Below are 14,905 nucleotides of genomic sequence, written 5' to 3'. Positions count from 1 at the left end.
GAGTCAAAGCAAATACCCTTCGATTTTGCCACCAGCAATTGAAAATATTGTAATTATCAAACGTTTTGAAAGTGTGATGGACGGTATACATCTTTAAGTTACATTAGTTCCAGAATTTAAAGATTTTTTAAAGTTAACAATATCCCTTCGGCCCTCAAACGTTTAAGTAGCTCTGTCCGCGATATATCTCATTCCTCTGATTACAACTTTTGACGTTAATTATGCACTTAATCCAGTCTCAGTAAAGAATTTTTTAATAATTTTTGTAATAATTACTTAGTAATAATTTTTGAGGCAGGCTTTTAGTTTTTGCTAAATACGTAAGTATAAAAATGTTGTTAATAGTGGTAAGTTCAATTTTAAACGAAACGTTTTGGGGATACCGTAACCCTTCATCAATCTTGTCAAAAGTCTTAATCAGACATTAATAGTACACTCGCGTTTTATGTTGTACATGTTATTTTAAAAAAAAGAAAATTGCGTTATTCCGACTCTTAGTTACAGCTGCAATTTATCCAGTCAAAAAAGAAAAGAAAAAGAAGAAAAATTCCTTGGTTACGTCCTCAAGGCGATATTTTCCGCATTTCAGCAACATTAGACGTCAAATTACGTTTCTTTTGTTATTAAAATTTGCGGAATGTTAAAGAAAAGAGCTCTTCGTTTCAACAGCCAGTGGACTGGCGTTGATTGGCTGATAATAAAAGTCGGTAGCGTCACACCATTTAAACGCCATACTTTCACTCGACAACACTGAGTTTCCATGTGTTCTCACTGAGCGTATGTGGAAAACCCTGGACAACCATGCAGTACAACGTGATGAACACTGCTCTCTGTCGAAAGCAAGAGAGCTGGGGGTGGGTTAGCCCGTGCTTAAACTTCCAGAAATATCTTGTTTCTTGCGTCGTTTTAACGCGCGTTTTCCTATTTAAATATGCAGTCTTTTAAAGTTTGTTTCAATTTTAGGATCGAGGAAACATACCTAGGAGTATTTGGGTCGGATACTAGTTTATCGCAGGTAAAATCCCCAGCTCATCCCCACCCACCCAGCCCCAAGCAATTTTGTCAATTCGCTGGTGTTGATAAGCTTCTTGCTGGGTGAAGAGCAGTACTGTGAAAGTGAAAACCAATCCCGGTCAGGGCTCGAAACCGGACTTTCTTGATTCGTATTGTAATGCAACGCGCTATCTATATGGCCAGGGCACCTTTCACAACACACGCCCAGGGGGGGGGGGGGTACACCGGCTTGTAAATGACGGGGATGATCGAAGGATTTTTTTTGGGTTTGAAATTTTCGATTCTGGGATATTTTTGGGTAAGTAGATTTGGCAAGTATTTTTTTGGGTGACTTGATTCAAATAGGGGATCTATTTAGGTATTAAAAAGCACACAAAAGCGATTTGGAACGGCCTTGGCGTATTTATGGTATGATGAATAAAAAAAAACGAGCGTTATTGCCCCTCTTGGCAATTTAGGGGTAATTTGACAAGGGATTTTTTTAGGGGTTATTTTTAGTCCAGGGATTTTTTTGGGTAATGTCGGAAGACTTAGGGATTTTTTTAGGTCCTGAGTTTTGCCTTCATTCGATCATCCACGTCATTTACAAGTCGGAGTACCCCCCCCTGGGAACACACGTCACTAACACAACTTTGCATGGACTCCTGACTACGAATATATATCCCAAGGATTAAGGTTTGTTCCATTTATAGCCCTTTGTTTCCTACTAAAAGCGAAATTATAGCGCAGACACGAATCGTAACACGCATCCGAGCTTAACCAAGCAATATTCAGTTGCTGCAAGTCAAGTCAATATCTATGAAACTGTAGTGCTTTAAATATACCTTCCAACCAGATAACTAACGGCGCGCTCTTATTAAGAATCTATTAAAATCTCTTATTAAGAATCCTCTTATTTGAAAAGAAGATACTGTTGCAAGTTCTACTTACAAAGATTCGCTGCGGATAAGAACTACCGGTCCATGTCTTCATTTCCAAAATCATTCGCCACGCTAAAACGTCTACATTGCGATTAAGATCGCATGGGGATTTTCTTGTTTGATAGCGTTTTTAAAGCATTTACAAACAATTCTTTTTCAAAAGCTTTTGCAATCTCGAGTCTAAATCGTGAGTGTTTACATACAAAAGATAAATAATAAGCCTAATTTGTTCCCAGGTGAAAAGTACCTGACGTACAAGAGGGGCGACATTACTGAACTGATTAAGTCAAAAAAGTACCATTAATTTTGTTTCCTAGTTTCTAACTTCTGGACCGTCTTTTAATCAGTTTACGATGCTTCAGCAAATTGTAAAAATTCAAATTGTTAATTAATGCAAGCGGTTTGCCTTTGAATTGCAAAACAAACTTTACAAAAGGACCTGCAAAAAATTTGTACTTTTGTTTTAAATGTCAACATAAAGATACAAATAAAGAAGGGTTTAAAAAAGTAATTTTCCATCTTCTAATGTATGCATCGTTTTAATCTCAGTTTAATAATTAAAAGCGCTATCTTTGCGTTCCATATTTGTATGATCCCAGAAAGCCTATTTAGGATAGCTTTGAGCCGTGCGATCGTTCACATTAGTAGAAGAAAAACGTTTAACGCTCCTAGGAAAATTTCATTTCACAGACAATACGCTCTAAATTTAGCTATTATCCTTCAGAAACAGGTAAAACTCGCATAGAAAGAGGCAACGTCATGCACGTACAATATAGCTCGTTATCTCTTTTGTTCGTTTTATCAAAAGCTTTCCATTCATCATTTTTATCTGGATTTTTCAGGTGGCTCTTGGGCAACTTTTTCACACGAGGATGACGCGAGGAAAAATTAAAATCAACTCTACTCAAACTTTTTATTGAAACAGTTTTGTCATCAGGAAAAGTAACAAATGTAGCTTTTCGTAAATCGGTAGCGTGATCGCGAACGAACACTCGGAATTAGGCGTCATAAAAGATAATTGGTCCAGTTACTTAGCAACTATCTAAGAATAATTAAAAGAGATTTCTTCGTTTTTTACTGAACGTGAAAACTAGACTATGAACTATAATCATGGCACCCCGTCTCAAAGCCGCCCCCAGAGAGTTCTTTCTGACCCGAGCAAAACCTCTGTAAGCTTTTTTATCTGGAAATCCCTTTAATCCGACGACCGAGTTGATGCGACTAGCAATTACATTTTGGAGTCCCCAACCTCAGTTCCAAATTAACCCTAACCTGCGATCAGGCATTATTTTTCTCGCGGCAGAGGGTCCGCCGTAAAAAAAAAAGGAAGCCTGATCGCAAGTTAAATTTACCCCGTTAGTACGACCAGTCACAAAGCCCGATGAGATAAGTGGCGGACAAAGACGGGCTTAAAGGAACTAGATAGCAACTGCGTTAGTGTAAGTTCGCTGTACTGTGAACAAAAGTCGATGAAGAGTTAGAAATTACACCTGTCGAAGCACCATTGCAAACGGATTAGTTCTAGTTATTTGAACTTACCTTGTTAATATAACCAGATTTTTGTGGTCCGTTAGATGATCGTGTTGAGCGGGTTTAACCTTTCCTTATCACAGAAAATTTTTACGCAAGGAGTCGCTGATTTTGGAAGAGTCTTATTTCGCCACACTAAGTTTTCACGACTTCCACTAAATTTTCACTTAATTTTCGTGATTTTTTTTTACGGATCTGGAAATATGATGATCAGAAAATTTCCTGCAAAAATTTTTTTTAAAAATGTTTTACACAGTTGTATGGACTTTCACACCTGATATTTTCTCACCTGAATCACTTTGACCAGTATATTGTAAGCATAGAGTCAGAGGTGATAATAGTTCCTTGTCTCACGTACCCAGGTTGACTAACCGTTTACACTGTCAATAATCAAAACGCGCATTCAACATGTTTACCAAATGGGACAGAAAAACTTATGAAGACTAATTATCCCTCCTTTGTGAAATTTCCTGTGTTTACTTATAATCTACATCACAAAATGTAAGTTACTTCATTTTTCAAAAGGCTTTTAACGTTCTAAATTTTTACTCGTTGTCAAAACGAACAACAAGAGGAAAGCCTGAGTTTTAATATTGCTAACATCATGGAAATAGAAATGAAAGTCAAGCGACGAAGCCTGTTGGAAAAGATTTGACCAAAGATAATGCTTTTCTAACTTAATATTTGCTGGGAGGCGCGGTGGCCTAATGGTTAGTACGCCGGACTCCGGATCGAGCGGTCCGGGTTCGAGGCCTGGCCGGGGTCACTGTGGGGTGTCGGTAAAACGCCGACTCGGAGTCGGGGCCGGGGTCGGGGTCGGGGTCGGGGTCGGGGTCGGGGTCAATTTTTTATTTATTTATTTATTTTTAAATTCACCGATTCAGAAAAAAAAATTACAAAGTTTATGTTAGCGTGTAGGGAATTTCGAGTCGGAAAAAGCATTTCCTTCACAAAATAACCGGGAATTTTGATCCTTATAATTTCAAAAGTATAAAAGAAGAAATTTGTGGTCTAACATCCGACAGGTGAAATTCTCTATTAAACAGCTTGGCGGATAGAATGTGCTGCCGACTTCTTTCTGAGCGCAATCTCCTCGCCAACATAGCATGAACTTTTTCAGGTTTAAATCAAATTGTACATGCGAGAAGAGAAAAGAGAAAATTAATTCAGGTTTATATTGTTAAAATAAAGCCGCCTTTCGTATCCAAAAATTATTTATAAGGAAACAGTATTGTTTTGTTTAGACAGCGAAGCTCGCATTAACATGTCTCGCAATATTTAAGTTTCTACATTCTGTTATTGTTTAAAATATAAGTTGTAGTATCCAGCCATTTCTCCAATTTGCGTGACCGAAATGCGGATAGACATTTTAATTAAAATTGATCTTAATGTACACATCGTTTTCGACGCAAATGGTGAGTTTTAGTCTGCCCGCCTTTCGTCGCTCCCGCTTACTACACACATCATACAATCTTCGCTTGCTGTTCAAATTCTATCCAGATCACAAAAAAAGCAATTCACGTCTGTCCAAATTTTAAAAAGCTGGCTGCATGTTTCGATTGTTGAGGAATTTTCGTGACTGAAACATGTTACAACAAACTGCCCGACATGCGAGTTTTCTCTGTCGATACAAACCACTCTACTTCTTTGAAAATACTTCTTTTGATATGGAAGGCAGCTTTAATTTTTATTACTCAAAAACATATACAATTTCATTTACACCTGAAACAGTTCGTGAGCATCAAATTCTACTACAAAAAAATCTGCCGCGCATGTTTAAAAGTAAACAGATTTAGAATATTTGCGAGACGACGCTTGAATTCTCTGTTTATACCTAATTTGTTTCAGTTGGACTGAAAACCGAAGAGCCTCTCAAAACAAAGTCTATTTTTTAAGTTCTTATGAATCACAAGGTGTTTCTGTTTTATTGATCAACAAAATGCAAAATAGCGAAGAACGGCTAAAATTGAGGTTATGCTGACGAGAAAGTATTACACTCGCTTCCAGTGTTAGGCTAGGTGCATAGCGGTTTGTTAAAACAAACAACACGGATCAAAATCCGCCAATCACAGCCCACCAGCATGACCTTTTGACCTTGTGGGTGAAACCAACAACGGTAAATTTCACCTCTCGCCTGTTAGACCTTAACTGAGATTCTTCTCTTATACTTTTGAACTTATAAGGATCAAGATTTGTGGCGAATTTGTGAAGGAAATGCTTTTTTTCGACTCGAAATGCCCCAGACGCTAATATATACTTTGTATTATTTTTTTTTAATAAGTGAATTTAAAAAATAAAAAATAAAAAAATTGACCCCGACCCCGACCCCGACCCCGACCCCGACCCCGACCCCGACCCCGACCCCGACCCCGACCCCGGCCCCGAGTCGGCGTTTTACCGACACCCGTCACGGTGTTGTGTTCTTGGGCAAGACACTTTACTCTCATAGTGCCTCTCTCCACCCAGGTGTATAAATGGGTACCGGCGACATAATGCTAGGGAGTACCCTGCGATGGACTAGCATCCCATTCGGGGGGGAGTAGAAATATTCCTAGAAACCGGGATAAGCTCCGGCAAGTACGGGCCACTTGGCGCTAGGCTTCCATCTCTCTTATCGTTCGATCATTAAGTTAGGCATAGTATAAATTTCAAATCGTTCTCCGACAACTCTAGCCTGTTCCACGCGTTCGATTAATTGGAGAGAAGCGCGAAAAACGGCATGGGCGAGTTTTTTCGTGCTAATCCCATTTTTTGCAGTACTCCCCAACTAACCGAACGCCTGGAACAGGCTACGACAACTCTACCAATGGGCTACCATTTTTCTTGGAAGTGGACACAACTACGCAGGAGCAGAATGTCATTTGCAGCAAAATCACTGTCAGACCCTAACGCACAGGTCAGTGGTAGGTTCGATTGATAATTTTAGTTATCATTTGATAGTTTCTTGTCTTTCTTTTCATTGGCCGAGAACCTACAACGTGATTTGCAAAAACTGAGTGCCTACAAAAAATGGTCTGCTTATGAGCATTAGCATCTGACAGTGATTTTGCTGGAAATAATACTGATGTCTAGTTTTGTCCACTTCTTAGTTGTGGAGGAGCGGTTTGAATTGTCTAGTAGACCAAGAAATAGCAGGAACATAAAGGAGACAAGGAATTTTTCCTTATTATCAGAAAGATTTGTGTCTAAGATTTGGAGGTCTGATTTTCTGGAGGAGACTTACAGTAAGGGCACTCGAACCATGAACGCCATGGCTTTATTTTCGCTTTATTTGTACTTTATTTTCGCTTTATTTGTACTTTATTTTCACTTATTTTGTAGTAATTTTTTACATTTTTCCAGAACTAGCCAATCACAGCTGCAAGTCGAAGAAACAGCCGAGACATTTTTTCAACATTATTTTCAAACTGGCGCGTGTTTTTACACAACGGCGGTACATTAATCCAGAATTTTCCGCGGTCTGCTTCTTACAATATACAGCGGGATATTCAACCAGTGAAACTATCATAATGGCGGTTTCTGACGGAAATATTTCTTCCTTATTCAATAAAGGACAAGAAACAAATGAAACGCAAGCTATTTAATATTTATTTCGACGGTAAACGTCAAACAACATTTCGTACACAACGTAACCGTACGATTAGATTTATACTGTTTAAATCTGCTTTGTAATGGAAATCATCAGAGAGATGAGTTATACAAATCACTCAGTACAGTTTAGTACTTAAAGTATGAGTCTGGCAAATCATATGCCGGCTTCCAATATAATCAGTACTCACGCGTTTTCGGCTTACAGTCTGTAGACGGAAAGAAGGCTTCGATGTCTTTGGATTTCACCCGGGGATTTCACATAGGCTACAGCGAACATGGCCTAAGCCGGCCTCTAGTATTTCCGAATTATGTCGAGAGACGTTCCAGTTTAAGACCTAAAGATCGATACTTAAACCATAAGTGAACCTCTGAAGGTTTCAGTTCGAAAGAGTCTCGATGTAGCCATCTTCATTTAACAGCAACAGTCGTGTTTTCCCACGATGGGGCTATAAATAGCTTGCGTGCAAGAGATTCATGTGGAGATAAGCTGTCAATCATACGGAAAAACCGTTGTTCGACTCGCGGCTGTGATTGGTTAGTTCTGGAAAAATGTCAAAAATAACTACAAAATAAGTGAAAATAAAGTACAAATAAAGTGAAAATAAAGCCGTGGCGTTCATGGTTCGAGTGTCCGCACTGTAACGGCATTACGAGAAAACTGAACTCAAACTGACCCTGTTTCCTTTCCAAAAGGAATCTTTATTTTAAGTCTTACATAAATTACAAGTACGAGGACAAATGTTTGCCATATGTTCGTAATAGTCACAATATTCGCGGTATTCTTGGCACTCCGAAGGATACAGGTCTTCACAATCTACAGAGGAAAAGAACAAACGATGGAAATAAAACTTAAAGTATCGTATCAAAGACAGTTTTTTATGCCAATACAGTAGTGTTCTCAAGTAATATACCCCCCCCCCCCACCGGGAATATAAAAAAAAAAAAAAAAAAAAAAAAAAAAAAAAAAAAAAACAAAAAAAAAAACCCAGCGAATAAAAATACTTACTTAGTAAAGTGCAAATAACGCACGAAACAAGTACAAATACTGTATCAGTCAAAGTACTTGTACCGACCGGTTTAATTAACAGGTTCTATGTGTAGTTCGACTAATCGTTTTGACTGCATATAAGAGCTACAAACATAGCTCAAATTCAGCTGCATTTCGGAAAAGAAAAATGGTGGACAAATAATCTCTTAAGCAACATTTTAGTGTGTAGTATCGCTGTAGATTTTTACTCGTTATATGCATTGCTGTAACACTAGTTGTAAAATTCATTAATAATTCATGAGGGTGCAAACCAATCCCAGCACAGTATTCAGATCACATGTACACAACTGTAAACCCCAATACAAATCAAACAATAGAATTAACTTTTGATACAAACTCCTGCTCAGCTAATTAGTATTCATTAACTTTTCATACAGATCTCTACCGAATCGCATAACAATACTTTGCATTCTATTTATTGTTTTCATTTCACAAGTAGAATAAAATATTCGCGTCCGATCTGTATGGCCGTTTACAATGGCTCGCCTATCGGCTCGCCATTGTAAACGCCCATACAGATCTCCCGCTCATATTTTATCTACTACTAAAAATACAGGAGATCTACACTACACACGTTAAAATGTGTAAAGAGATATACTTAGTATCCAGATACACCCAGGCGCTGGTTGTTCAAAAGGTTGATAACACTATCCAACGGTATTATCATTTTCAAGTGGATAGTGCAGTTTGTCTTCTCAATAAATATCCACTGGACAGTGATTTATCCTCCGGTGTATAGCGTTAAAAAAAAAAAAAAAACCAAAGCCATAACTAGTATATCCACCCTTTGAACAACTAACCTCAGGTCAGTGTAAACGAGAGCAAATACCATGTGATATTTGTAACAATACTTGCGAGTAACAAATGAAAAAATCGGACTCCCGCTGCGCACTCTTCCGATTTTGTTTATCACTGACTGGAAGAGGCGAACCTTTACAGAAATAATATAAAACTTTTTTTCCTTACCGTCGGAGGACTGGTCGTCTTCAATTACATAAACATAGTTGACGCCCTTCTTTCCCGCGCAGCTCGACGAAGCATTGTTGTCACATGGCAGAAAATCTCGACCAACGCAGGAATCTGATTGGCCGTCAGAATTGTACACGGCATCTGGGTTCTCCCCTGCCCAGCACTCACCCCAAAACTGAATTCCAAAGAAGTTGTAGCCAGCGGCAGCAGTCTTGTTGGCGCAGTCGCACACAAACCTGTAGATAAAACAAATTAGAAAAGTTAGGAATAATTTGGAGGTGTTTATATAATATTGGGGGAGGGGACTTTCGTACCAGCCAGAGATAACCCGGTCCCCTTTTAGTGGCTGTGTAATCTTTTACATGATACCACCAAAAATGTCATACCGGAACGAGTCATACCGGCGACCGGTTGCTGCACCGGAACGAGAATTACATTCCGGTACGAAATCTCGCATCAATCCCAGGTGGCGTCGTCACGTTGGACATGGGATGAAGAGAACACATGCGCATTTCTTCTTGCATGTAAACACGATGCGAAATCAAGTAGTCATCTCAGTATGAGAATCGGTTTCTGGACATTTTGATGGATTTTTTGGCGCGGTCAGACTTCCATACCGATACGACTTCATCCCGGTACCCTCTTGTGGCTTTGTATTCGCTTTCATAATACAGTCAACTCTCTCTAAGACGGACACCATCGGGACCGGTCCCAACTGTCCGTCTTAGAGAGGTGTCCGCCTTATAGAGAGTCGAGGTAACGTGACACCAGAAATTTTGAGAAGATAAACCTAAACGGCTATGCGCAACGAATACACGCCGGTTATGAGTCGCTTACTTTAGCAAAACCTGTAAAGTGGAGCAAAAATAGTATCGTGACTTGTTTGTTCATTACAAACGGTAATACTGCAAGTGAAAACTACCTCTTTGGTGCCATATACTTAGGAATACGTTATAGCAGATTGTTTTTGGCAATTTTGGTATTCTAAAGGCGTGACCATGCTATTCGTACATTGATATTCACTAAAAAATAATTTTGTGTTCCGTTGGCGGTTTCAAAGTGTCCGTCTCCGTCTTAGAGAGGAGTCCGTCTTACAGAGAGTTTTGTTACAGTAAAATGACTGAAAAACGGCAGGAACCATCACCAGGTGTCCGCCTTATGGAGGTGTCCGTCTTATAGAGGTGTCCGTTAAGAGAGAGTTGACTGTACCAGCAAAGACTAAACAAGGAGTTAAGTGAAACGCCAGTCGATGGCGACATCACTTCTCTGAGAAGTGACTGAGTACGCGTTTTCAGTCCCAGAAGTTACTAAGTAACATGACTGTATTTATACGAGCGCTCGCGCTAATTTTTGATTGGATGAAATAATTCGGAAATCCTTCGAGTGCTTCAAGGAAGATTTGCCAAGACTGGCACTTATTCCCCCGACTGAACTGATACAAACCTCGCAATGGTTCGAGTTTTCACATGTGAATTCCCCCCCCCCCCCCCCGTCAGCCTAAGGAGGATGTCAGTTAGCAGAAGTCACTCATTGTATAACGAGGATGTCTAAATCATCTATAAAAACTTGCCTTTCAAGAAATTCGTTCCAGTTTTTCCAGTCAATGTTTTTCCTTTGAGTAATTAACAGCTCAGGAAATGGGCGACTTTTATCTTGAAAGCATCCTATCTTGCTGAAGGAAATTCCACATGTTTGCCCGGCTGAATTCGAAATAGAATCAGTAGGTTAAAATTACGATAGCTTTTAGCAATTTTATACGTTCATGTCTCAGTCTGCGAGCTTCGTTTCGTTATAAAGGACCAGTCATTACTTTGAGGATGGGAAGGGCTGGTACAAATAGGGGGAGGGTCAGTGATTTTTATGCAGAGGAAAAGGAGGCCAAAGAAATTTATGCGCGCCTATTAGGGAGGTTTAGGGGAGTGGGTGAGTTAGGGGTAAGGTCAGCGAAAGAAAAACGTGCTTGGTAAAAGGGGAGTGTTTTGCACGTTCACGAAATTATGTTAAGTCCTAGCGTGGTTATGCTAAGTTCCTAGGGGGATATCTATATAAAAACCAACACGCGGTACGAGACGGCAGTAGGACGCAATCTTGTAAAAGATGTTAAGTAAATCAGGGAAGGATACATAACTAAACAAGGCTACGATCGGGAAAAGGATCACAAGAATTGTAAGTTTAATAGTTAATTTTATTGTTCAGAGAGGCACAGCCTCAAAAACTTGTAATATCTTCCATTTGACTATAATGTTCTGTCAGAGGATAGTGCGAAAATCCTTAATTTTCCCGAGGTGTCCGGTACAAGTGCAAAACAGGGAGGATCAGGAGAATTTGAACATAGCTTCCCCCCCCCCCCCCCCCCCCCCCCCCCCCCCCCCCTCATTGTTTTTCCTTACTCTGTAGATGTAGTCTACTGCCAAGTTAGGTCATCAAATGTAGGATCAGAGATGAATGCGCCACCGAACTAGCACAGAAACGTATCAGTTACTCTTCCAACATTGTTAAATGAATAAATAATGAAATTAAATTTCTAGAAAAGTGCTAATGTAAAGCCCAGAATAAAACTTACCGAGATTGTTGAAAATTTGTGTTTATAATTAAAAGACTGAATGTTTAAGACGGAATCCACTAGGAAGTCGAGAAAAAGAATCAAAAACCTATTGCGTTTTTCCTACCCTTAAAGGTGGTTAAGTACCGTGAAATAACAATTTTCGGAGTTCAGTGGAATCTCACGGGCAGTTCGTCTTGCGTCGGGTTCGCGGGAACTTCAGTGTTTTCGTGTGGGTGTTGTTAGAGATTTCTTTTGGGCAGTAACAGTTTGCTAGGTGGAAACAATTCTGTTTTCTTTCCGAGTCTAGAATGAATTTAGTTCAGCTATGGGCAAAAGCTACATCTTTTGCGATTCAGTGGTTCAGCGGAACTTCAAAATGTGTTTTCGTGGTGGTGTTGTTAGAAAAGATTTCTTTCGATAGATATTTGAGCGTAACAAAGCTTGCTCAGGTGTAAATAGTTTTGGTACATAATTTTTCCAATAATACTGGTCCTGGCGGATTTCCTCTTAACAATTTTTTACGAGTATGCATTGGATATGAGATGGTAGATACCGAGCTCCGGATTGGCTATAATCATCTCTTATTGCACGACTCACCAATCAGATTGCTTTATTGCCGGGCCAATATTTTCTAAATATCTAACAACCGCGAGTAGAGTAATTGCCTGCTTATTTATTTATTTTCATTTTTTTTGAGAAATTTAAAGACTGAAAGACTGTCTTTGTTAACCCTGTTTGTCGGGCATAGAGGTTATATCCAACGGTCGCTATGCGAATCAGAACTCTGGAAATAGATTATCCAATGCTCCACTTTTTAATAGATCTATATATAGTAAGTAGCCCATCAAATTTAACTTCTGCAATCTTCGGTGATTGTTTTATAAAATCAACAGTAATAAATTTTCATGTCTGCGTTCTGTTATTTATTCTACTTATTTTGACTCTCGCCACCTTCACAAGTGACTAGCAGGAGGAGATGACTGGATAATCACTTTTCACTGGAGCACTGCACTCGAAACTCGAGTACTCCGTTTCTTCATATATTCTTTACGCTTTTGTCAGTAAACATGGGTTTGAAAGTAATTTTTATCATATGTTTACTTTAAACTGAGAGGAAATATAAGCATAAAGAGCGACGATCGACGAATAATTGAACATTTCATCGATTATCGCATTTAACAAAATTAGGTTATCTGTGAGGCTAACTTGTTTTGTTGACAGAATTTAGTCTTAGCTTCATGAAAACTACGCGAGTTTGCCCCTTGAAATGGAAAGTACCATTACAAAAAGGAATAAACGTATTGCAACATTGTGAAAAAGCCTTACAACACCCAATTCATTTATGAGCCATAAAAACATTCAAAATAATCAAAAGCTGAAATTAATAATAAGAACTATATTTACCTGATTTTTGGCCATTGCCAAAAATGATTACAATGGAGATCAGAACTTCTATAGCTAAGATCAAAATAAACTTGGCCATTGTGAGGAGAAAGCTTTGAGGAGAAAAATGGAACTGTCAGATATTTGGAACAATCGAAAGGCGTATGTTCTACAGAAAACGTTAATCAACATAACACGATTAAAATGAATTAAATTAGTTTTGCTTACACTCCTGCAGTGGTAAGACATCAAAGGTTTCGAAGATACTGGAAGGTTTATTCCAGGGCGTCTCAAAACGCTCTTTTTATTTGAGACTCCTTTTTTTATTCGCCGACGTACACATTTGTATAGAGCTTACATCGAACGTTTAAGTCGTGAAATGACGCAATTGACATTTATTTCTAAGACTGATATTACAACACGGCGACATGGTATTTGTTAACTTGCTAGGGAATATCCTGTTTGAGACAACGAAATATATTTCTCATTATTACGTTCAATCAAACAGAAATCGGTTTTATTTGAGCAGTAATATTGGATGTCCCAAAAAGGGAGAACCTTATTTTATTTAATTAAATCTAATTTTCTCAGTGGTAACAAAATTAAGCTCCAATATCGAGAAACTAGTGAAACTATCAAATTTTATACTCAGTTCTGTTTACTTCTCGAGCTTTAATTTCCGATCATTTCCTAAGTTAACGTTTGGGAAACATTTCAAAAATTGGCGATAAGCATTAAGCATCAAAACAGCTGGATTGCGGGAAAATTCAGGAAATCGCTTGCTGTTAGAAAAATGAGTGCGTTCCGCTTGGAAATCGAAAACAAACGCCCGCAGACAGTGCCGGAAAAGGATTTCTTGGGGTGGGAAACAGGATATATCTGCCTTTGATCGATAGAAATAAAGCTCACTAATGTATTTCAGCATAGCGAATAAGGTTGAACTAATTTTATGATTGATTGAAGCTGCATCAATTGTTTCCTGTCGGATTTAATTTTGTCTTATATGCAGTACGCTTATTGCACACTTTGTAATAGAATAGACCATCGCCGAGTTGCCACGATTTTAAAAGTCCTTGTGCAATTTTAACCTGTGTTTTTATGTGAAAATGGGTCAACGCATTTACTCCTTCGTTTATCTCCGATCATTTTTATTTGAAGGGCTCTTACCAAGACTCGTTTTGACGCAGAGGCAAATTCGGAGAAAACACCGAAGGTTAGCCAAGGCAGGCGGAGTAAAAATACTTTCGAATGTTATTTGTTTTTTACTAATACTAATTTAACGCCTACAACGCAAATGGGTTGACAACAGAAAGCAAATTCTTTTTTATCTTCTTCTTCTTCTTCTTCTTCTTCTTCTTCTTCTTCTTCTTCTTCTTCTTCTTCTTCTTCTTCTCCTTTTTCATCTGCAGTAAGTCCTTATTTTAGTTTTGTAGAAAACTGACAAATTCTGTCCTGTTAAGACCTACTTTCACCCAATTACTAAACTCATGCGTCAAAAGATACAAAGTTTTGCTTGACTATAAACATTTTTATACGGTGTCATTTTCGACCATTTTCGTCACCCATTACTAAATGGAGACATACAGATAGCTCCTTTTCTTTGGTTAAAACTGGAGATATTTTATTCCATTTTAGCTCTACTAATTCGTGTTAGTAACTACAGCTATGTGCGCGAGTGTGTTCTTTGGTCTTTTCACTCTGCATTTTGACATCACTTTACAAGTGACACGATCGCTAGGACCCGAGATCTCGCAGTGCATATGCGCACATCTGCGAGACTCATAACTAATGTTAAACGCTTTTCATAAAAGTTAAACGGCAATCTTAAGCCGCAGTTGAAATTTCTTATTGAGCACTGAGGATATTTTCCGGTGACGTTACTAGCTTTTATTAACTGTTCCAACA

The 14,905-nt window shown here is 38.7% G+C and overlaps 1 protein-coding gene across 1 annotated transcript; it reads right to left on the bottom strand.

Annotated features, from left to right (window-relative positions):
* Nucleotides 1-7,692: 7,692 nt before the first annotated feature.
* LOC144649466 (uncharacterized) lies at nt 7,693-13,410 on the bottom strand. Its single transcript, XM_078508954.1, has 5 exons — nt 13,229-13,410; nt 13,022-13,113; nt 10,643-10,772; nt 9,070-9,308; nt 7,693-7,869 (listed from the first exon to the last, which is right to left on the bottom strand). The coding sequence occupies exons 2-5, from the start codon at nt 13,098-13,100 to the stop codon at nt 7,760-7,762; spliced, it is 558 nt and encodes a 185-aa protein (XP_078365080.1). The 5' UTR covers nt 13,101-13,113; nt 13,229-13,410; the 3' UTR covers nt 7,693-7,759.
* Nucleotides 13,411-14,905: the final 1,495 nt, after the last annotated feature.

Source organism: Oculina patagonica, chromosome 4 (genome assembly GCF_052425735.1).
Source record: "Oculina patagonica isolate OP01 chromosome 4, crgOcupat, whole genome shotgun sequence".
In the NCBI taxonomy this organism is placed as follows: Eukaryota; Metazoa; Cnidaria; class Anthozoa; order Scleractinia; family Oculinidae; genus Oculina; species Oculina patagonica.
Note: the sequence above shows the minus strand (reverse complement) of the source record. Positions and strands in the feature narration are given on the sequence as shown.